This window comes from Dermacentor albipictus, chromosome 4, assembly GCF_038994185.2.
Source record: "Dermacentor albipictus isolate Rhodes 1998 colony chromosome 4, USDA_Dalb.pri_finalv2, whole genome shotgun sequence".
NCBI lineage: Eukaryota > Metazoa > Arthropoda > Arachnida > Ixodida > Ixodidae > Dermacentor > Dermacentor albipictus.
Genome location: NC_091824.1, coordinates 100,458,554 through 100,483,410, shown reverse-complemented (window position 1 = coordinate 100,483,410; position 24,857 = coordinate 100,458,554). Strand labels below are relative to the sequence as shown.

Below are 24,857 nucleotides of genomic sequence, written 5' to 3'. Positions count from 1 at the left end.
CATAATTTAACATCGTCTGAAAAAAGTGTAGTTTAGAGCATGAAAAGGAGATAAAAAAAGTCAATACAACAATACTAATATAAATAGAAATTGCTTGTCGAGGTAGGGTACAAAACATCTCATAAATTTTATCATGCACATTGCTCGCGCGCGTAATAAAAATGTGTGGTTCAAGACACGAAAGAGGGAAAAAAATCTGCGTGACGTTACACAGGTATACGGAGTAAGACATATTTTTAGGACAAAGTTACATGTTCAGGAGTTCCCTAAATTTATCTCTCCGTTTTGTGTGACAGTGCCCTCGCGAAGAGGATTCCATAAGCGGATGGCTGGTGGCAAAGCTGAGAGATTAAGTGCATCAATGTTTAGGTGCTATGAAAACTTATATATATACATATATATATATATATATATATATATATATATATATATATATATATATATATATATATATATATATATATATATATATATATATATATATATATATATATATATATGGAGAGAGAGAGAGAGAGCAACTAGCGCTGGTCTGCTCCAGGATGTGTGTCGATTGAGTTCCTGAACAACACTTTGTAATGTAGTGAACACGGCTTATATCATGAATCCGTGAAATGAAAGTGGTTTTACGTAATGTTAACGCATTTCTCTCGCACTTACCACTAAACTGCCACAAAAGGTTTTTACTTTCATTTGATTTTATTTTCCTTTTTGCGCAATAATTTGTATAATGCAGGCATCACAGGTGTAAAAACTGCACACAGCTGAAATTCTTACTCGCACTTCTTCAACTTTTATTGTTGTGAGGCAATTGAAAGACAGTTTGTAACACAACTAAAAAGCCTTTATTAGCGCAAATACAGCGCATTGCCTCATTCGTGATTTATTTTTATGTTTTTCTCCAGCGTCGTCTTATTGTCGTTTTCGTGGGTGGCCGTACAGAAGCGGTCGTGTTATCTCACTCAGTAAACATTTCGGGAGATTGGGCTGAGCCCCGATTTCGCGTGGAGTTCCCCTTTCGCGCTGGAGCGTTTAACGTTTTGTCTCATCCCACAAATTTCTTCCCCCGTCACGCGAGGTCTTCGAGAATTTTCGTGCTCCCATTCGCCGGTTTCGCGTCGCAAGAAAAAACAGAAAAGCAATCATTTCCTCATTTCCCATTTCGCTCACATACGCTGTGGTTTGGGCGATAGATGGACGGTGTCAAGTGTTATAAAAGTGAGCCCGCTTGTCGAGGGGAAACAACCGGGCCTTTTAGAGAGAAGCGCTTATGCGCAGCCGGATTTTCGGCTGCGCACTTCTAATTTTATTGTAGAGCACGTGTGTGAAGCAGCGTCCACATGTGATGCTTAGAGGCAGGGGTGATGGGAGGATATTTGCAATGATGGATGCGACGGAAAGCGTTTCGAATCACGCTTGCTTTGGCCCTCGAACAAGGAAGGGCCGTCTGCCTGGCGTTAGTGCAGCCGTTTGCAGGCAGGACACGTTTTCTGGCCGCCATTACTCAACGCGAGTGTCTGGCGCAAAGCCCATGGGCAACTCTGTGCACCCCTCTCTTCATTTTATTTTTCTATAAAGTTTGATTTCGTTTCATGCACAAAATGCATTAGTCGCAATTCCGTCTTCTTCCCCTTCTTCTTCTTTTTTTTTTTTTCCCGGTTTCACCTTCCGTACTTTAGGCCCTGTAGTAGTGGGGTTTACAAATGAGCGAAAAGAGGCCGTTGACAAAGGAAAAATAAAAGTAGCACTATTTTCGTTTCCTTTATCGCACGCCGTGCGTTGTATTGTAAGTCGCTTTATTGACGTTAGTAGCGCATTATTTGATAGAAAGACAAGCCTCGGTACAAGTTTATATTACTACTGCGGCACAACGCGAGAGAAGTTGGGGGATCAAAGAGGCTCGATTTTCCGTCAATAACAGCCATATGAACCAAACCGGCTATGGTGGTGGAATAAAGCATCAACATATATATTAGATATTGTATTAGCATATTATAGAGCAATACATGTGAGAATTCAGGCGGCTTTCTCGAGCTAATTTGCCAGTTCCTCCCGGTATGCAATAGGAGCAACAAGAACAGTTTTGTTTATTGAAGCAGTTGTACTAACAGGCCTTCTATTTCAAAAGATGTCGCTTTGTCTGCCTGCCCAGGTATTCGTTTCCATACAATCATAAAATAATGGCACGAGTCTCCTTTACAGTATTATCTCCCGTTTTATTGCTTTACTGACTGAAGGTAAACATGTGCCGACGTTTCAACTGACGAGAATAATAAAACTGACAAACGATAAGAAGTGGCTTAGTGCTATAGCGTGGCCGTAAACTATGGTACAATAAATACATGGCAGTGTTCTCCGAATACAAAGAATTGAAAGCGATAGCAAGGATCAGCGTTACCCTCGAGGTCCTCGCATGCTGTTCTGACAATGCCCGGAAGGAACATTGCACTACGCAGCACGCCAAGCTACTGCTACTGTGCCACAGGAACAACTCCCATGCAGGCACCAGGCGTGTCAGAACGCTGGTGCGAGGAGTAGCACCAATGGTGGGGTCGCGGGCGTCGCATCTCGATGGTGCACGAGGCGCAATACCGTACTGTGTTGGTCAGCGCCTAATGAAAGGATTAAAATTAGATTTAGTTTCACTTCGCTTACTATCCCTTCGGCTCAGACCAGTGTTTGCGCCGCGATGTGGTTTGCACACGGCTCCTCAGTTGCAATACACGTGTATGTGAGCGCGCAAAGCTCATGTCGGCAGCGAAAACCAGAACACTATCCTGGCTCCCGCAGAGCCGATTGAGCAGAGCGTGGCGGTGCATCTAGGCTGGTTCTTGCAGTAATGAGCAGTGCGCGTCTCTGAAGACCCTTTAACACTCCACACCCGGATCGCGCAAGCGCTGTCTGTAGCGTGACAGCACGACGGCGCGAACGAGACTCGAATGTGCGTAAAGTTGTCGCAATAAAAGGAACACAGAAAAGCCGGCGGAGAACTATCATTTATCAGCACTGAAAAGAAATAGTAAGGGATGCGCTCAATAATTCGTACTTATTGTTTTTTTTTTTTGCGATTGCACATTGCAGTTGTCGTAGTATGTGATATGATGTTTTCGAAATGGCACGTGGTGAACTCGCAAGTATAATCCGTGTAAAGTGCCGTTAAGCTTGGAATCACGTAAGAACTGCCCTCTGAGGTTATGGAAGAACATATCCTTTTAGCAGCTGACAAGGAAACTTATTCACCCGTAGGCACGCTTACAACTGTGGTATGAACGAAAAGTACAATATAAGGTACATCACATGTAATAATACATCATGCTTGATGTAAACAACACAGATTAACAAATTAAATAATAAATGGTGTCTGCTTGACACTGACTTTGCCACACACAACAACAATAACAACAAAACTGATTACCGCATCCACGCAAAAGCATTATTGTAGCAGCTGTGATGAATAGCAGTTCTCGTAGGTCTGCCAGTGAACATGGATAATACAGAGGGTGCGTAGACAATAAAACTAACAGACCCTCGAGTGTACCTAAGTGGGAAGTACTGTTTCTGTTTACTTAGTGAGAACAGATGTGATCCACAAAATGTATTGGCGAATTATTTGGAAAAGGGAGGCAGTGAATTACCGATGTTTAAAAAGTAAGAGCGACCATAACACATCGAATCAACCAAAGTAAGTCTTGGTATAGAGTTCAATGAATAGCCCAAATAAAGTTCACATAAGTCCCCGAAAAATGTTAAGAAAATGTTGAAAAAAGAAAATTAAAGCACGTGAACGTATAAAAGGCAGTATTGTAGACAAAAGTAATATAAGTTATACAGAAGGAGAGAAAACAACGTAAGAAAGAAAAGCAAATGAAAAGTGATAGGAATGTGGAGCGGCATAGAGAGTGCCGCATACCATGCTGGGAACCTTTTACTGTAAAATTACTAGGACTGGGCTACCTATTGAATATGACAGCACACCCGCCTTGACCATGTATCATCAAACTGAATCACAGGTTTATTTGAATAAGAAACAGCGATCCGATTGTATAAAAGACAACTAAACAAAAGTGCGTTTCAGGCTGCTGTTCTTCTTCAGGTACAGACGTAGGACAAAAGTAAGACGCTATTGTGGGGCGAGCATAACAACTAAGTGAAATAACTTTTCGCAGTTCACTTTAGTTGAAACGCCGGCTTCTGCATTTGCCTAACATTTTAGTCTACAAACGATTACGTATATCCCTGAGGAGGTGCTGGTCACAATAACGGTTAGGTGCGGTGGCCTAGCTCTTCTTATTTATATTTTTTTTCCTCGTCTCTTGCACACGTAGATCCACCAGAGGTCAAGATCGAGCAGAGCCGCGTGGGTGTGGTGAAGGAGGGAGGTCACGTGGTACTGCACTGCTCGTACACGGCCAACCCACGCATGATCCTCGACATGCGCTGGTTCAAGGACGATGCGCCTCTGCGATTCGACGAGGACGAACGACTGGAGCCCAGCAATCCGGGGCTGCCCACTCTCACCATACGGCAGCTGACCCGGCGAGACCGTGGACGGTACAGCTGCGGCCTGCGGAATGACATCGGCTGGGGAAACTCTTCGAACATTGCCCACCTGGACATCCTTTGTAAGTGCGCGGCTGTGGTTACTGCGCGGCGGCAAGTACCTTTTGTTGGGACTTTATTCTAGATTAGTGCGCTGCTAAGCTGCACCAGACATATAGTGAGTGAGGCCTTGGAGTGGCCCGTAAATACACCAGCTACAAGAGTCCGAAGACACAAGGAGGACAGCTGAACACGTGTGTCTAACAATAAAGTGTGCCAAGTTCGGAATCTTGTAGCAAACAGCAGGGCCTCGATAACGTAAAGGTACTCTATACACTGTGTTTATCTTGGGGCGCTGCCCGGAAAATGTCGGCCAACCACCAAGGGCTAGTGGTGGATTTGCCATATCAGGGGTGGGAGTGCTTATGACGGATTAGGAATATAAAACAAAGTGGAATAGCATTACGTTATCTTGGCCCTGTGCTAAATGGGATTCGTATTATAGACATAAGCGCTGGTTGTCGGCGCTTCTTTTTGTATAAGCTTTTTCTTTATTTTAACGCTAATGCGCTCGAAGAAAATAATCTTTGCATCCCTTTGGCCTCCTTATGTATTTCTTGCGCTTACCTCCCAACGAAATCGTAAGAATCAATCAAGTACAGTCCGCTCCCGCCGTATTACAGAGCGCAGCCTCTGCTACACGGCCTTTCAGTGCCAGCACTGGCTTCTATCTGCACTGCTGGAAGCAAAAATACCAGCGGTGCTCGAATAGGGAAGGTTTCGAATCGAATAAAATAAGAATAGTCGGTGAAAATCACCGAATATTGAAATGAACCTATAATGTTCCAAAATTTTAAAGACAGTGAAATGAAAGCATTCGTGGACTACGTCTGAAAAAAAAAAAAAGGCTTATTTACGTTATTTTGTACCTATATTGCCATTAAAAACTGCTTGTTAGGACAGTTGAGAAGCTTGCAAATGAGAAACGACGGTAAGTATAATCATATATGATGCTCCATGATATTGATAGTAATAATAAAACAAAAAACAAAGAGCATACGGCCAGATGCACTTAGTAGAGCGTAGTGCTAGGTGAAAAGCTAAGCGCAACACTACACGGCCGCGCACATTGTTTTGAAAGAATCCGAACATGGTAATATGGGACAAACAACAAATTGCTTCGCCTAAATCGGGACGGCCAGTCCATTCTCTCTAACGGCTGGTAACTACTGTGCATACGCAATCTTCACGTGCTCCTTCAGGAACTTGTTTGTCTGCGCAAGAACCGTGGTTTTCTTGCTGCGGAATAATTAAGAATATACTGCACTCGCATTAATCTTTCGCGCTGTAGACTGTGATCACTGTTGTTTTCCCTTAGAGTATTCGAATGAAAGGAATATTCCACGATATATATATATATATATATGTATATATATATATATATATATATATATATATATATATATATATATATATATATATATATATATATATATATATATATATATATATATATATATATATATATATATATATATATATACCAGAAAAAAAGCAGTTCTGGGTCCGGGTAAATATTCACAGTGAAGTAGACGCGCGTATGAAGCGGTTTATTGACGTTTCGGCCGGGGTCCGGCCTTCATCAGAATGCATTGCATGGTGTCAGTACAGTTAATATACATGTGCTTATCAACCAAATGAAGATACGTTCACATGAAAAACGAATAAAATGGGCGAACAAAATACATCCGAATCGTTCAAAGGATAGCTGACACGTGTATAGACCGATGGCGATTGCAAACATATAATCTAAGATACAAAGTATAAAAACGTACCGAAATGAGTTGTAAAAACCAATCGCCACGTGACAACAAAACGTCGATATGCGCTCAATATGTGCTATGTTATCAAGCAAACACAGACACAGAAAAAGGGGAATAGCGACGTACTAGTAGAAGAAGGGACAAGTGACGGGCTACAAAGACAGGCAACTCAATTTTCCTACACATTCATTCATACCATACGCGACAGTATCAAACTTATAGATAAGGAAGGATTCGCGGGCTTCTCTATCATAATTTGAGCGAAATCCAGATTCAAGCAACGTGACTTTCAGTTTATCAAATGAGTGGTCAGGAAGATGTACGTGTTTTGAGATGGGCAGGTTGGGCAACGTGTTAGCGTGGGATTTATGATTGTTAAAGCGGAATCTGAAAGGCCCTTCTGTTTGTCCGATGTACCGTTTTTTGCAGAGCGTACATTCAAGAATATATATTACGTTTTTTGTGTCACAGTCGAAATCGCCTTTGATTTTTAAACAAAAGTTTGAAGACGTACTAGTAACCTGTTGCGATGTGGCCATGTAGGGACATACTTTACATCGCGGTTTTCGACAAGGATGGCATCCGATGGCATCAGGGCAGTCAGTCTTAGATGATGATGCTAGTATATCTCGAATATTTCTAGCTTTACGGTATACTGCTTTAGGCGGATCAGAGAATATGTTTTTGAGGCGTTCACTTTGCATTAGAATATTGTGGTGTTTCTTTAATACATGCGAAACATTTGAGACTTACGCAGTGTGGGTTAGGACAAGATTTGCCTGGGGTGAGGGAGTCGGTTTGTTCTTAATGCAAAGAAGCGTCCTTCGGTCATGCACGTCTGCGCGTTTTATTGCATCGTCAATTAATTGTGGTGGGTAATTTTGTTTGGCTAAAGCGTTTTTTAGGGTACCACAATTCTTTTGAAACTCTGATTGCTCAGAACAAATTCTTTTAAAACGTAAGGCTTGGCTATAAGGAATGCTGGTCTTGCAATGTTTAACGTGACTGCTATCGAAGTGTAAATATTGACATCTATCTGTCGGCTTCTTGTATAAGGCAGTAGATAGTTTATCATTTAGCACTGAAACGCTGACGTCAAGGAAGTTAATAGTAGATGCAGAATACGTGTGAGAAAATGATATAGATGGATGGGCATTGTTAAAGTCAGATATGAAAGAAAGCAGTTCCTGTTCCCCATGAGGCCAAATCAGAAAAACATCGTCAATGTAACGTTTGTAGTAAAAAGGTTTTAAGGTCCTGGTTAGCAAAAATTTATCTTCTAGCTGACCCATAAATATATTGGCGTAGTTTGGGCCAATTCGCGTACCCATAGACGTCACACTAATTTGCACATAGTGTTGTCCTTCAAATTCGAAGTTATTTAGTTCCAACTTAAGGGCTAGCAAACTTGCCAATGTGTCGCTGTCGATGAGTTTCTCGGGTGATACACATTCGTAGCAATTGACGACTGCCATGATGCCATCAGAATGTGGAATGTTAGTTGTAGCGTTCCTAACTAGAACGGCAACAGAAATGACATCATCTAAGTGAGACGGGTGTCGTCCGCCATTTTATTCCAACTTCTTCCTTAGCACCTTCCTTCGTCTTCTTTCATGCGTCCAGCGCAGACCGCTTCACTCTTCCGGATTTCTTTTAATTACACCTCCTGGGGTAATACTTGAATACGTTTCCTATAGCGGCGCACTCCGTTTGGCCCGAGGCTCCGGCGTACCAGACATTCTTCAATATTCCATGCTGGCATGCAGTCTTAATAACTTGAAATGGTCCGCAATATTTTGAATTTGAGGGCACAGCTCCTTTCCTTACAAGGACATAGTCTCCAGGCTGTATGTCCGGTATCTCGCTACTGTGCCTTTTATCAAAGTTTCGCTTCATGCGGCGCTTGTAGATCTCCTGTTCTTTGACAGTTTTCCTTACTTCCGCAAGTTCGAGGTTCTCTAGGAGACCTAGCTCACGATCTGCAGGAAGTATGGGCGCTGTACCTGAAGTTACAAAATGAGGGCTGCAGCCTAAACTCGTGGTGTATGATCTGTTGTGATGCTTCACAGCGGCCTCGAGACAGCACTTCCAGCCACCGGCAAAGTCTGGATACATCTTCAGATACTGTTTGATGTCTCGTATGGCACGTTCCGCTAGGCCGTTTGCTGCCGGGTGGTATGGAGAAGAATACCTTATCATGATGCCGTGCTCCTGGGCCCACTTTGATAATTTGGCACTCCGAAAAGCCGGCCCGTTGTCGCAGACTAGCGTCTTTGTGTGTTTAAAACACTCAGCTTTGAGGAGGTCTATTACGCTGTTTGCGTCTTCTTTGCCAGCTTTAGCCGCAATCGTCCGTGTGCACTCATCTATGGAGAGCAAGAAAGCTTGCGTTCGCTTGACTCCTTCCCCCTTCTTTTTGAGCTCCGCGAAGTCCAAATGAATTACTTCGAACGGGATGTTTGAATATTCAGGGTTTGTCATAACGTCTGTCGATTGCTTGAATTTAACTTTGTTCACCTGGCAGACGTGGCATGTGCGGATGTAATGGCTGATGTCGTTTTTCATGCCCGGCCATGTGAATCTCATGAGCAATTTCTTATAAGTGCGCCAGAAGCCATCATGTCCACCCGATTCAGGGGTGTCGTGGTATAGATGAAGAATCCTTGGAATCATAGTTGGTGGTACGTGATACCTTCCATTGATAAACTGGAGCTCTTCTGTACCTTCCCATAGCTTAATATGATTGATTGTATCTGGATTATTGCTTGATTCCTGTACAAGTAATCTTGATAGTGCGTCAGCGTCAGTGAGGAGTGGGCCAGGACGGTGCGAAATTACGAAATCAAATTGTTGCAGATAGTTCACCCATCTAGCAATGCGGCCTCTTGGCTGGGCCATGCTCAGAAGTTGAGTCAATGCTTGATGGTCCGTGAAAAGTATGAATGTGGCACCTTCCAGGTAAGTACGAAAGTACTGCACAGCTTTTAAGACGGCCAGAGCTTCCTTTTCTGTGGTACAGTAATTGATTTCGGCGGGTTTCAGGGTATAGCTGTAGTACCCCACGACGTAGTGTTTGGTTTGATCAGCTTGTTTGGATGGCTTCTGGTATAGAACTGCACCGGTAGCATAATGTGATGCGTCCGTGTTCAGCACGAAAGGCAAGGAAAAATCCGGTATTCGCAAGATGGGGTCCGACGATATTAGTTTTACAAGCTCACGATAGACAGCTTCGCACTTCTCGTCCCAATGAAAAGGCACGTCTTTCTGAGTTAAACGTGTGAGGCACCTTGTTCTCAGTGCGTAGTCTTTGATAAACGCCCGGAAGTGTCCTGCAAGGCCAAGAAAAACGCGCAGGGAGTGCACATCATAAGGCTTTACCAGCTTGGAGATTCTCTCTACCGATTCTTGCTTGGTGCTTTTAGTCTGTCCATCAAACACCCTGCCAAGAAATACTACGGTATCTTGAAAGAACGCACTTTTCTTGAAGTTGACTTTGAGTTGGGCAAGACTGAGGGCATGAAGAACTTTTGAAAGATGACTACGGTGTTCGTCCTTTGTCTTTGAGTAGATGATGATGTCGTCGATGTACACATTGCAAAATGTGCCCAGGTAAGGTTTCAGAATGTCCGTCATAATCTTCTGAAACCACGCAGGGGAGTTTTTCCAACCAAATGGTAGGCGGTTGTACTCAAACAAGTCAAATGGGGTTATGAACGCGGTGTACTTCTTCGTTTCTTCACTTAATGGAATCTGCCAAAAGCCCTTGCAGAGATCTATTCGTGAAAACCAATGGCAACCACCGGTTTCGTCAATGATGTCGATTCTCGGCATTGGATAAGGTATCAATTCAGTTTGACGATTGAGAGCCCGGTAGTCTGTGCAGAGGCGGAATGTCCCGTCTTCTTTAGGTGCAATAGTGATAGGAGAAGCAAATGGGGATACAGAAGGCCGGATGATACCTGCGTCTAACATTTCTTGCAACTCCTTTTTCAGCCACACCTTTTTATCTCTGGACATATTATAGGGGGTTCTACGAACCACTGTTTTATCTTCGAGCTCGAAAGGAACGACATGGGATTTCATTGCTGGAGGGTAGCTTCCTATGCATATAAGCTCTGGGTACTTAGTCTTGATGTCTTCGTGGTGAAAAATTAGCCTTGATACACTAGGTTCTTCACCAGGGTCTTCTGTTCTTATCGTGTCTTCGGCCATTACCTTGTCATCCCAATAGAGGTTCATCTTAAGTTTTTTCATGTCTGGACGGGACAAAAGAAAATCGTAGGTGACATTGGGAATGGCCAATACGTCACTGGTAATAGCATTTCCTTGAAATTCAATAGCCAGGGTTACCCATTCGCTATGTATGGTCACTGACCCATCGTAGGCTTGGACACGCAATGTTCTACCAGCGTGCAGACGACTGGCATCCACTCGAGTCTTGTTGATAATAGATACCGAAGCTCCACTGTCAACGAGAGCCTTCACTTCAATGCCATCTACCTTAATGGGGGCGTACAATAAGCTTGACGACACCAAATATACTGTCTCACTGAAGCTCTTTTTCTGGGGCTTGTGATGCACGGTAGACAGATTATGTGGAAGTAGGTTGCCGTGAACTGCGGTAATTGGTTCTTCACCATCCTCACAGTCATGATTTACGCTTCCCAGAGATTTGTTTATGAAGCTGTGTTCACATTCAGTTGACGGCAACGACTCTAGATTGGAATCAAGTTGCTCTGTTCTACCATCTGGCTGTCTTCTCGATGTAATTCTTGGCACTGAGGTCTGTAGAAAGTTCAGAAGGTCATCAAACGTTCTTGGACCTTTGAGCTGGACATGACTACGGATCTCGATACACAACCCTTGCGTTATCAAAGCTACAACAGCAGAAGACGACAGCTTCGGTTCTGCAGAATACAACAGGCGACGCTTCTCAAGACAGTACTCAAGCAGAGAGCCACCTGTATTACTGAACCGCAGTGCCGCATCCCATCTTTCTACTACGTTGCCTTCGAAAGCCCCTAAAAAGTTGCTTTTCCACAGTTCCCAACATGTTGTTCCATAATCCATGAGTTGCACGTCATACCATTTTCTGGCTATACCGCCCAAATAGCGGCGCATATGCAAAATCTTTGTGTCGTCGGAGTGCCACAGATTCTTGTCACAGGCATACTCGAAAAAACACAGCCAGTAGTGTGCATTTTGCGATTTTCCTTCAAAAACATCTGGTTCAACAATACTTCGTGCTGACTGCTCTCGACTAAGCGCTTGGACGAAAGTTCTCATTATTTCGATCTGTTGTATAATGTTCCTTTGCAGTTCCATAACACTCAAGTCTAGGCTCACCTTCCCGGCAGGCGTTTCCTCTTTGAGGGTGCCACGTCGTATGGGTTCCAGAACGAGTTCGCTCAGTGTCTGCAGTTGTAGATTCACTGTCACCGATCCTGTTTGCACGAGGGCTCGGCGGCTGATTGCAGCTTGTTGCAGTACCACGTTGATCAGCGCGGTAGAACTAACTTCAAGAGGAAGGTCCGTCGCTGGCTCACCGTGCACTTCGTATCGGGTGAACACAACAGACTCTGATGACGCCTGGTCGACGAAAAACGTCACCCGCATCGCTGGTCTTCGAAAACTGTCGGCTGCGCCAAAATGTAGCGTTCCTAACTAGAACGGCAACAGAAATGACATCATCTAAGTGATACGGGTGTCGTCCGCCATTTTATTCCAACTTCTTCCTTAGCACCTTCCTTCGTCTTCTTTCATGCGTCCAGCGCAGACCGCTTCATTAGTATACAAAGATGCTACATCAAGTGTGACCAAAAGAGAACCTTGAGGAATAATGAGATCGATTATATCCGACAGGAAGTGGGTAGTGTCTCTTACGTAAGAGGAAAACGTAGCTGGGATATTACTAATCAGGGAATCTACGTAGCTGGACAAATTTTCTGTGACTGTACCTATACCAGAAATGATGGGACGACCTGGGTTGTTTATCTTATGTATCTTAGGTAAAAGGTAGAAACGACCAGCAACAGGACTTAGTGGAATTAGAGAATGAACCGCATTGTCAGGCACCTTTTTCTTCTTGACGAGATCTAGCACTGAGCTTTTGATCAGAGATTTATATTGCTCAGTGGGGTCATGATCAAGGCGTTTATAGAACGTCGCGTCTGCTAGCTGTCTGTGGGCCTCTGCGGCGTAATCAGACTTGTTCATTATGACAACGGCACCACCTTTGTCAGCAGGCTTAATGACGATGTCTTTGCGAGAGGAAAGGGTATCTAGTGCTTTCATTTCGCTGGCGGACAAATTACGGCGGAAGGGTGCTTGTTTTTGATACAATTGCAGAACGTCTCGTTGTACTGCTTTGATATACATGTCCAAAAATCTATCGCGCTGTGTGGGAGGGACCCAGTGCTTGCCAGAGGGTAACGCCTGTTTCGAATCGCTTGAATTGGAGCGGTCATGGAAGTATTCGCGCAAGCGTAAGTTACGGGCGAAATTATCCAAATCTTTCAGTAGTTGAAATTCATTATGTCCACCTGTTGCTGGACAAAAATTAAGACCACGACGTAGAACACTGCACTCCTCAGTTGTTAGCTGAACGTCCGAAATATTAACAATATTATTTAGCTCCTGATGGGCAAACCTACTAACAGAGGATGACGAAGTGCCGGAGTGTACTTCTAGAGGTTTGGTTTGAAAAGGGGCAGAGTTGAATACTTTGTTCTGGCTTCCAGAAGGGCCAGAACAAAGCCAGAACATATATATATATATATATATATATATATATATATTCTCTATATATATTCTATATATATATATATATATATATATATATATATATATATAGAGAGAGAGAGAGAGAGAGAGAGAGGGAAAGAGAGAGAGAGAATGCAAGCACACAATATTCAATTCGTATTGCATACTTAGAATATTCGCACAAAACAATGCTCATTCGGCTGCAAGTGTACGGCCGAACGACGGTGGACAATGTATTCACCGGCGCTGTTACGACGTGTATGGTGAGCCCATAATTTCCATAAATACATGACCTCCTTCGACCAAATTTATAGCCTCATGGCATGTTTTAGGGTAATGGCAATACGTTTCGTTGTTTATGGTAATCAGCGTCGGAAAATAAAAGCCGAAATTGAGAATGCCATGGATCTCTCTCCTGCTTTTTCCGGCCTTTCTAATTTTTTTCTGCATTAGGTACTAGTTATGGTGAAGCACGAGCATATGTTTTGCGAAGCGGCTGTAGTGCAAGAATGTAACTATGCTTACGTACGTCACAAATATTTGAGACGGGCAGTGAAACTACATTAACTAGGCAATTTCATTCTATTGTTGTCTGGCTTTTCTTAAAAAGATATTAGTTTCGCGCTATTGTTCTTCACAGAAGTAAGCTGAACTGGACGAGTCAGTCCATTTCACTTAATTGAAGTGGCTAAAAAATACAATGTTCAAGTTTTAATCTCACCGCGGGCATATTTTGTTCTCACAGAAGCAGTATTGGCAATTACAAAAAAGAAATATTCAGGATGTGCTCTTTTATTATTCCTTATAACTGCCATAAATAATTGAGACCCTTGAAACAATAACAGCATGATTGTCAGAAAAAAATGCGTACATACCAAGCTGAAATAAAATTAAATTATGAGGTTTTACGTACCAAAACCATGATCTGATTATGAGGCATGCCGTAGTGGGGAACGCCGGAAATTTGGACCACCTGGGGTTCTTTAACGTTCACCGTAATCTAAACACACGAGTGTTTTCGCATTTCGGCCCCACGAAAATGTGGCCGTCGAGACCGGGATTCGATCCCGTGACCTCGTGCTTCGCAGCCCGACACCGTAGCCATTATACAAACACGGTGGGTCTAGCTGAAAGATTCAGACGATGAGACAAGAGCACTAAAGGAAAGCCTGCCGAGCAGTTCAGGTGAGGTATTTACAGCGTCAAATATTCTTGACCCTAAAAAAAAAAAAAATTCTCAGCGTGTGGCGTCTGTGACATCGTTCCTGGGGTCACCGGAGACTTGCCGACAGGGACTCCACCAACAGATTCAAATCCTGTACAAAGAGTGCAGCAATGCAATTATTCATTTTCCCGTATAAACGGGAGCCGTATTCTCGTCACAGCATGCCAAATGTCCGCTACTAAGAAAACATATTTATGGAAACGCGCATGGCTCGCTCTCTTCAAAGCCTAAAAGGGAGATCCATCATCTCTGAACGCCTCGATGGGCGTAAAGTTTAATGTAGTGAAACGGCAAGCAGCGGAGTTCACATCTTGAAAGCTATCAAGGGGACCCACGTCATGATTCACTCTCAGAAAGGGGGCTTTCCTGCCGAACCAAAACGACAAACAGGAAGTCCCGGGAAAGATATACAGGCAAATATGTATATATATAAAAGCCACGGTATCTTTGAGCGTGAGTCGGCTTCTCTGCCTTGCGTAGCACAATACTATAAACGGAAGACAAATGCAGGCTGTAAAAGTGTCAAAGCAAATATCAAAAGTGAGTTTTTTTTCCTTTTCTAGTAAAAAAAAAAGAGAGAGAGAAACGTCCAGAATACAGAATAACACGGGAAGCCAGTCAGCAGGAAAAGAATGGGAATGAACTAAAGCACATTAAAGTCTTTTCAGTTACAGAACCAAAAAAACAAAAGAATGACATGTGGAAGCGAAAGAATGTACAGAGAACTGGCGGGCGCAAACGTATCTTTCCTCCCCACGGGGGCACGCACAATACGTGCATATATTCGGATCACTACCGGCAGCTTATTCAGCACGCTTCACGCTCCCCTGTGCAGCGCACATACGCGCCGTTCCATTACCCGCCACGCAGCCATTCACACGAGCAGCGCGAAGTGCGGCCTCGCTGCGATACTTCCGAAGGAGCGGATTGATTCCTCCCAGAAGGCATCTTCTAGATTTTTCCTTCCTATCATAATTTTTTTATATAGTTCCTCGGGCGTGTCGCGCTGCTCTTGAGGAGAGGAGCTTGTTATCTGTCATTGCTGTCGCCGTAAGGGAACCAGCGAAATGCTTGCTTTCATTTCGTGCAGCTAAAGCCAGCTTAAACAGAAAGCTGAAAAGTAGTTGCTGTTAAGGCTAGTTTCATCTCGACCGTGAATTTATCGGTTCTTAATGCTCAGCCCCCGGAGATCGACTGTGGGCACTTCAGCGGGCCGGCTATACGGCACCAGAGCGTGAAGGCTCGTGGCAGATGCCTAGGCAGGGTGAAGCCCACCCTATTAGCGTGCTGGACAAAAAATAAAAATAATGCTTTCACCATCGCCTTAATTAGTACGACTTGCAAAGCTACTGCTATCAAGCAGTTTGATGTTGCCATTTCCTGTAGAAGGATCGACATTTGGGCGAGTTGGTACTGGTTGAACATCTTGAAAGGGCAGCGCAATAAGACGATGACAGAAGGCAGGAAACACACAGGACAGCGCTGAACTCACAACTAACTTTATTCGAAGGCATACACACACTTATGTACACAACCCAACGCCACGTGCTCTCCCGTCCATGGCGTCATTATCACTGCGTAGGCAAAAAACACGAAACACCATTTAATCTAATGCTAGGTTATGAAGCGGCCTAAAAATTCAAATTGCCATTTCCTCTCGAGGTTTTCGCAGCCATGGACTGCATGAGATTTGCATATGGGACCCGTTGGGTCTGTACTACGTATTCTTTACGCGATACAAGCATTGCACTGGTGAGGAAATGCAATAGCACATACACAGGCACCCACGTCATCGAGGCCGACAAATATTGCTGTAAATTGACATTTTGTGTATGTTCAGCGTCTGGTGACGCAAGCGAAAACTTAATTTTATCCGTTTCATTTTGTTCATTTTTCGTGTAGGTGGCTGCCACTAAATACTTATTATCTGGCAAGGCTAACGTTTGCACCGCCAACAGCCGCTTGTGTTTGTTCCATGCGCATCGTTTAGCTGGCGCGGGTGTCTTGGAGCTATTTAAAGCATCTTCGGTTCATCCTGATTTACTTCTCCGAAAATTGCCACTTGTCTCAAGCAACTGCATCGAGGAACGCTTCACTAATTTATCAACTATCGTGCACTGAATAAGCTCCAGTTGCAATTCTACGCTTTATGCAGACAGTCGCAGCAATAAAAACAGCTCGCGCTCATTCACTACGTACTCTTTTGAAAGCTTTGGCGCTCGAACCACCCAATTAGGCACAATGCCTGCCAAGCGCTTCAATAAGTCCGGCTTCACCACCCCCGAAACCCCATTGCTACCGCCTACTTTCGTTGTGACAAGGCCGGAAAGAACGACTAATTGCATGCAGCTAATTTCGCAAAGACAGTACAGGCTGATTGCAATACAAGTCTTGATTGCTTGCCGCTCGTAACCTGGTATCCCTCGATCCCAACGCGAGAGGCAGTTCGTTCTACCCTGTGACACCAGCGGCGAAGCTGGACTTAGCGTTCGCGTACTCACGCTGATAAGGTTGTAATAAAAATCGGCGCTAAATTAGCCATTCCGGTTCTGTGCACTTTTCTTCGTGACTGCAAGAATGGGGCCTTTGGAGCACCGTTACTCTAAACTGCGTTTCAGTCTTTTCAATGGATATATTACGAGCACCTTAGCCTTGCTTGCTTTCCCAGTAAGAGATAGAAGATGCACAATTCGCACTGCGTCAAATAATGTCCAACCCGTTGATTCCTTTGTCTTTTCTTTCGCATCTGCGATCCCGTTCGTGCGAAGGACTCTGGTACAGTGTCCTGAGTCTCGTATTGGCTCGACCTTTTGAAATTAGGAAATCACTTGTGCGCAGTACGAGAAACATCAAGCTACGGGAAATGGCTCAGCAGTAGAGCTGGACAACTGTTGTCAGTTGGACATTCTGTAAACGAATGCTCATGTGTTTGCAGTTACATCCACAAGCCGGGCACTAAGAATATCGGTCCATGCCCTGTGACGCTCGTGCTCCGTGTCTAGATGTGATGATTATTGGTTGAATCGAAAATAAATATGACTTATATTCACTAAGTTGGATCAGTTCAAGGTCTGATGTGTAGCGGTGGGCTCTACTCTTCTTTATCTTTTCTGCTTCTCACCTTCCTCATTTTTTCTCCTTTCGAAGCAGGTGGGCTTGATGTAATTTTCAGGAGGCTATTCTTAGGCTGCTTTCCCTTTTCCCTGCATGCGTGCGGTGCCTATATATGTTTACATGATTAAACAAAGTAGCAGTTTCACCCGAAAGACGAAGCATCGCTTGCGATAGCAAATTAGTAGACAGCTATATGAAGTAAGGATAGTAGTTTTATTGGCCATATAAACTCTCAGCCATTCGCCTATCAAATAGATTAAATGCATGGTTTAACGTTCGCACAGGCAAACATAAACACATCTGACTCGATGACCGCGGACAGTCGCCGTCGAAACGCTGGCGTGAAGAAGCGTGGCAGCAACAGCGAGTGAACTGACCTTCTTGCAGCCTCTCGCTTTTAACGAACTAAGTAGTGAGAACACAGCGCACACGGAGCTATCGGTTCTCGGGCACGTAGACTCTGTACTAATCGCAGATTGCTTTCAAGATAGAGCCCGCAGGGCCGCGCTCAGCCGTGCCTTACGCAGCTGCCACCAAAGTAGAGCCTCCCCTCCCCCCTGCCTTAAGCGCGATGACAGACGGTGTGCTGTCACAGTGTTGTCGCATTTGGAATTTATATGGAATGTCACGGCGATGTCGATGGCGACGACCGCGGCGGAAATGCGCCTGGGGCGATCACATAATTGGTATAGCAATGAAATTAGAACATCGTGTGCCGTTTCCAAACACGCCGTACCATTATTGTCCTATCAAAACCGGTGCGGTGCACTTTTATCACGCCGGAAGGGTAACACCTTTCATCCCATTTGATTCGCAGATGTCCCGACGGTGGCGGCGGTGGTGTCGCCGCCGTTCCTGGAGGAAGGTCCCGGCACCCGGGTGACGCTGTCGTGCAACGTGCTTGAGGGCAACCCGGGCCAGCTGCGGCGCGTGCGCTGGCACCGCGACGGCGAGCTTCTCAACGAGAGCACCGAGCGGGTGGTCGTGTGGGCCGACGTGATGCGCAACGCCACGGGGAATTACTCCTGCCAAGGCGAGAACGATGCTGGATGGGGGCCCGTGTCCGACACCCAGGAGCTGGCCGTCTATTGTGAGTACGGCGACCGCCGCGCCCCCTATTCGTGAAGAGCGTTCTCTAGTTGAGGGCGCTTTTCTTTTTTCCACGAATAAGGATAGCCTGCGGCAATGTGTCATTAACATTTTATTAATGAATGAGTTAGTAAGCCGTGTTTTCGTGTCAGTTGAAACCCGGGTTAACTGCCCTTTTTTGTGCCAATATAGGAAGTAGGTACCGATCGCGCAATTGCTATGTCTCCGTCTGCTCGCGCTGGACGAACTTCCAGTGACGACCTATCCAGCCAAAGAAACGTGCTGGCTGCTTAAACATTGGCATTTCTTTCATGCAAATGTGGGACGATTTCATTGTTGACGGAGCTAGCAGTGGGATGAGATGAGATACAATGCACCACAAGTTGGTGCATCTCAGTTAGAATACCACGCTAACAGAGAAACTCAAAAGAAAATTCGGTCCTTTTTCCTGTTCGTTTCTTCGTGTAGTCGTCTTCGTACTAAAGTATTAGGGTGTCCAGAGCTAAACAGAAATTTAACCATTTAATCCGTTACGATAGTTCATTGTGGAAACATTCCCGCCGTATTTAATAGGAATTAACTCGTACGCGAAAGTATGCGTTCACGAGTTCAACAGTTGTCAATTTCTCCGAATTTGGTTCTTGTAGGTTTACCACACTTTCGCGCTACCCACGCCTTAGCCGTGCACGCACTAATTTTGGTCCTTTCCTGTGCAATGTAGCTAACCGCGTTCAGCCTGGTTAACCTCGCTGTCTTTTCCGTATCACTTTCCTCTTATTCTCGCTCAACAGAGTCGTAAACTGTATCACAGCAAGGACCAAATATTACCTATTAGAAGTATAAAAAGCGCTAGCATGTCTGCCGCTCTCATAAGCCACGGGATTTACAAGCCTATTTTTCTTACACTACGACACTGTTTGGCTCGAACGAGCCCAGCTTAGTCGGCGGCAGTCTAAATTAAGTTTGCACAATTTGGTGCCTATTTTGTCCGTAAAAGAAAATCGCAATCCGTCTTGCATGCATTTCCTTTGTTTTACGCTGTGGTGTTCCCGATACGTTTAGGTCGCAAACGACATGCACACACCAGGCCTACCCAGATTTGACATTGCAACCTCGACAGAAAAGTAGCGAACACAGAGTGTTAAAGAAACGAAGTATACGCAAGGTTCATTTTTATTGTTCAGGGTTTAGAAGCACCAAAATGCGTATAAATTTGTACAGCGTAAGGCTACATGAAATTAAAAGCCACAGCTCCATTGCAGAAGCAGTGCAGAAACACGAGCCTCATCTCCCGGCGTTGCCCTCTCAGATCCTCCCGGCCCCGCGAGCGTAGTGCACGCCAGCGAGTACGCCGTGAAGGGCAAGACGACGACTCTGAGCTGCGTGGTGGAGGACCCGGGCCTCCCGCCGGCCACGCACTACCGCTGGGAGTTCGAGGGCGAGCTCATCGCCACCGCCACCGAGTCTGAGCTGGTGACGCCGCCCGGAAGCCTGTCGTCACGTGGCCGCTACTCCTGCGCCGCCGTCAACGATGTCGGAGCAGGACCGAGCGGCGACTACGAACTACCCGTGCTAGGTAGGAAATAAATAACTGTTTTTTATTTGCACGAGTTATCTACGTCACGTATACGCGTACCCGAAGGGTCTGAACGCAAGCTTGTGGAGACGAAAGTAGCGAGACTTCAATTATCGCGTCGGTTAGCGAAATAGCAGAAGCCCCGGCAGGTAGTTTAAGGTACGTATTGACATCTGGGCTGAGCAGCTTTGCCGTCCTCGACATAGTTAGCGTAAAAATAGCACAGATGGCCCGTCGTATTGAAAAAGGTCTTATGGACGAAGAGAGTGCCTAATTATGCTTCAATTGACTCGTTACTTGGCGCGCTAGCCACTTGGGTGAGTGGTGTACTCTGCCTATTAACTGGAAAGTTACATTTAGGGTATCCTGTGCGAATCATGCAAACAAACATTGACTAGATTTATCTCTGGAATTTTATTAGGGCGAGGGTAAATAAGGTTGTTCGACCATGGATCTCCAGCAAGAACAACGCAGGAGCGTTGGTGGAGGTAAATTTTAATTTGTACAGATAATCGCGTAATGCGCCTGGTCGATCGTTTTCTTCTGTAAGAGAACATTATACGAAGCAACTATATTGAGTTATCTTAACCACTTCTCTGCCGAGAGATGCCCAGTTCAAGTACATCCAGCTTAACGGTCGCACTAGTACCTCACTTGGCGTCTTGTGATTAAAAGAAAGAGACCTCTATACAGCTTTAGAAGCAACAAAATGGAGCGTCCTTGAAACTGAAGGGAATCCTAGGCATTACCGTTATGGTATATCGATCTTACTTCATTTCCTGCCACGACAATAGCTAAAAAATAAAAAAAGAACGCCGTTCTTCTCAAAGTTCATTTCCGTCTCAGCCGGGTTGTCTGTGCACTTCTGGAGGGGCACCTTCCGCTTACTTTCATCGAGCAGAGTGCGATAAATAAAGAGCGGTCATACAACAGCATTGAGCGTGCGCGGAGATCGCTTGCTTTTTGTGCCTGTAAAGTCGATGACGTGCGTGCTGTGTTTGTTCAACGCTGTATTCTCTCGCTGCACGTAGCCCCGCCGTCGTTCATCGACCAGCTGCCCAGCGTGCACGGGGCGCTGCAGAACTCGACGGACGTGAGCCTGTCGTGCCGCGTCGAGTGCGAGCCGGCCTGCGTGATCGAGTGGCTGCGCGCTGGCGAGAGCATCGACTACAGCCCACAGTTCAGCATCCAGAGCACGCCGCACCCGGAGGAGCCGTCCGAGAACCGCTTCGCCTCGGTGGTGAGCACGCTCAAGTTCGACATGACGCAGTGGCCCGGCGGTGTCCTCGACCGGAACTTGGACAACACCACGTTTACGTGCCGCTCGAGCGGCAACCTTGTCGGGCGCGCGGTCTCCTCCACAACGCACTTCGAAGTCGAGTGTGAGTTGAGCAACGCCACTGCTGCGTTTGCGAGCCCCCGACCCTGTCTCTCTCTTCGTTTCGCTACCTTCTCTCTCTCTCGCTCTTGCCACTAAGTAATTGCAGTGTCACTCTCGTACCGGATATAGCAGCAGTAACAACGGCACAGCAACGTAGCATTGGCGACATCGCTACATGGTCTCGTGTTCTACTGGCGATTGTATGGGCATAGTGGCTTCAATTTTGTTTATGTATTCTCGCGTTCACTGTAAGACGTGAGCTGAGCGATATTCTCGTCCTTATTCATTGAAAATAGCGTGATTTAGTAGTCACAATAGTCATAAAGATAGACTATTGTCCCTCTCCTTACGGAGTGGTAGTATCAATAATGTAAGCAGATTGCAGCTGTGCCTCCAACCCATAGTTTCACTGGCGGCAGAGAGTTGACTCAGCGATGATGAAATAATTTCAATTCCGGTCACTTCTAACAAAGCAGAACGTGCGACCACAAACACGAGAGGGAAGAATACCGGGGAAAGAGGCGCGCCTTTGTGCATTTTTGTACTGTCCTAACATCTTTTTTTTTCGTGATCCAAATAGCTTAGCGAGAACTACACTCTCTTTGCTGGCGCAGCAGCTAAGTAAGAAAGTCGCAGTTTCGCCCGGAACAATCGATAGCAAATTAGTGACAGCTATACGAAGTAAGGATAGTGGTTTTATCGGCCGCATGAACTTGTAAAAACAGTCACACTAACTAAATCAAATAACACGGTGTCACGCGCTCTTAAGCAAACATGAACACACCTGACTCGATGACCGCAGAAACTCGCTGTCAAATCGCTAGCATGAGGAAACACGGCAGCAGCAGCGAGCGAAATGACATTCGTGCTGGCTATCACTTCAAGGAAAAGTGAGCGCCGAGGACATAGTATGCACAAAGTTACGAGCCGTCGACGTAGGCTCTAACCCCAACGCAGATCGCTCTCAAGATACAGCCGGGCGACAGCGCGCAGCCGTCACATGAGCACTTGCAGCCGGGGTAGAACACCGCCCTTCCCTCCCCCTCTTTACTCTGCCCCTGGTTCCTCGCAACGTTGGATACCTCACGCACGACTGGAGAAGGCGCGTATCCTGACCACTTTGGTCTCTTTCACGCGGGCGAGATTGAGCCAGGATAGTCAGCTCCCCTCGTACACTTTCACTCGCACATACAGCGCAGGGCGCGCGGTGAGGGTGTTATCGCCCTTGGCCTGTATACGTAACCTCACGGCAACGGCGATGCCTACGGCGGGAATGCGCCTGGAGTGTCCATATAATTGCTATCGCAATGCAACTACTAATACAACATTCGAAAAGAACGCAATCGTGCTTCTCTCAAACAACTTGGCGTTGCATTTTCAAATGAAATGCAAGTCTGCTTTTCTAGTTAAACTCTGCGTTTGTAGGCTCGCAGTGACAGCCGTCACTGACTATCGTGGAGCACGTGCCAGTTGTCTGTTATTGGGTATTTCTATTGAAAAAGAAAGTAAATGAGCCAAAATAATAATTGGACATTGTCGCTATAAGATTCTGGAGGCGTAAATTATTCTAGTATAATAGGAGTAAGCTACTGACGCGCCATTGATATTTAAGTTTCTTATTCGCATGAGGCGAATCCAGGCGTCGTTTACAGGCGACATATTTTTCGCGCATCTGTATGCACGCAAATAAAATCTCAATGCGTACCTACACCTCAAATTAATAATAAAGCTAGTTATCGGGGCACCATTTGAGAGTTCTGTTCGCAAATTATTATTCCCCGCACAAAAAAAAAAATGCTGTTCCATGTCTTCTTTAAGCGCTATTCACGCACAATGCAGTCCAACATATTCAGCAGCACTCAGTTACTTGGCTTAAGAACGGAATTTGAAACCTTTATGAGTGCTTTAGTTTTACTTAACAGTGTATGTGGACCCGTCCAATTCTCCGTTAGCAATATTTTAATGAATGTGCCGCGCATGTTCGATGCCTCAGATCCTCCCGAAGACATCGACGTGTCAGTGAAACACCTGCTTGTCTACGAGGGAAACGTGGCCGAGGAGATTTCGTGCACCGCCAACTCGAAGCCGCCGAGCGAGTACATGTGGATGTACAACGACCAGGTCATCTCGGACAGTCCGCTGCTATTCATGAACTACAGCCTCGGTCGTGAACGCAGCGGAAACTACACGTGCGTCGCTAGCAACCGGCACGGATCGGCGTCCTACAACAGCTACATTGACGTCATCTGTGAGTAATGCCATGTTACATCATATACGATCACGCGTCTTCTTCGGTCTTAGTAATGTCGCATAAGTTCAAGGAAATAATACATTATTAAGAAAACGCATTGCTACCTTTATTCGCGACACTAATTTCGGAATAACTAAACTGACATGGCATGGTGGTACATGCTACTTACATTTTAGCTTTCATGTCGGATGTTAGTGTATCTCATACTCTCATACATCGGATTGCTAAGCAAAGCAAGTGATGAAATTACCGCAAAATCATGATTTTGTGGCATGTTGGTACGGCTTAAGTTCATGGCCATAAAACAACGTTTGCGTAATGAGTGCTTGCCTCTAAGCTCTGAATGCTTGTGGCTGTCGATTTGGTGTCATTCAAGCGCTGCCAAAAATAAAAAAATTGGAGAGATTTTGTTTTTGGCATTGTTCGGGCTACTGGTAATGTTGCCTGCAGACATAGTGTGCTACTAGTGATTGAAAACAATTTAACCGAACTGGGGAGAACTGTTCTGTACGTGGAATTGTCCGCAATCATTGGTGTCGTGTTGACACTGATCTGCACCGCATCTTCCGTCCCTTGGCAGACCCGCCCTCGTGCGTGCTGTACACGAGCAAGAATTCGGAGGGCCAGGTGACGCTCATCTGCGAAGTGGACGCCAATCCGCCACAGGTCAACATCAGCTGGATGTTGGGCAACGAGACGATCGAGCGGAACGTTTACTCTGAGGGCCTACGCAGCATATACACCGTGCCCGACTCGACGGCTCCCGAATACTACGGCCTCTACCTCTGCCAGCCCAACAACTCGTTGGGAGCCGCAGAGTGCGAGTACCGTGTGAACGGTCCCGGCGGTACGCTTTGCCCTTCACGTTCATCTCCTCCTTACACCCCCCCCCCCCCAAAAAAAAAAGCCCCATAAGCCCTATATTCGATATGAGCATAAGGGGTTCCTAATCTAATACCCGTATGCTCCAGTATGTCAAATGGAAGTTGCCCATATCATATAAGGGATGACGCATGCTTCTATATGGGACCCTCAAATAGGATTACTCGACACTGGGCTTATGGGTGCTTTGAAAAGGTTGACAATGGCCAGAGATG

At 45.5% G+C, this 24,857-nt stretch overlaps 1 protein-coding gene across 2 annotated transcripts in view; it reads left to right on the top strand.

Annotated features, from left to right (window-relative positions):
* The window catches only part of LOC135904587 (B-cell receptor CD22-like), a 281,552-nt gene that overhangs the window by 239,459 nt on the left and 17,236 nt on the right, over window positions 1-24,857 (top strand). For both annotated transcript variants that reach the window (XM_065435446.2, XM_065435445.2), the window contains exons 5-10: window positions 4,326-4,622; window positions 18,281-18,553; window positions 19,862-20,128; window positions 21,160-21,510; window positions 23,503-23,757; window positions 24,341-24,607. In XM_065435446.2, coding sequence (XP_065291518.1) covers window positions 4,326-4,622; window positions 18,281-18,553; window positions 19,862-20,128; window positions 21,160-21,510; window positions 23,503-23,757; window positions 24,341-24,607 — 1,710 coding nt within the window. The remainder of the gene's footprint in view (window positions 1-4,325; window positions 4,623-18,280; window positions 18,554-19,861; window positions 20,129-21,159; window positions 21,511-23,502; window positions 23,758-24,340; window positions 24,608-24,857) is intronic.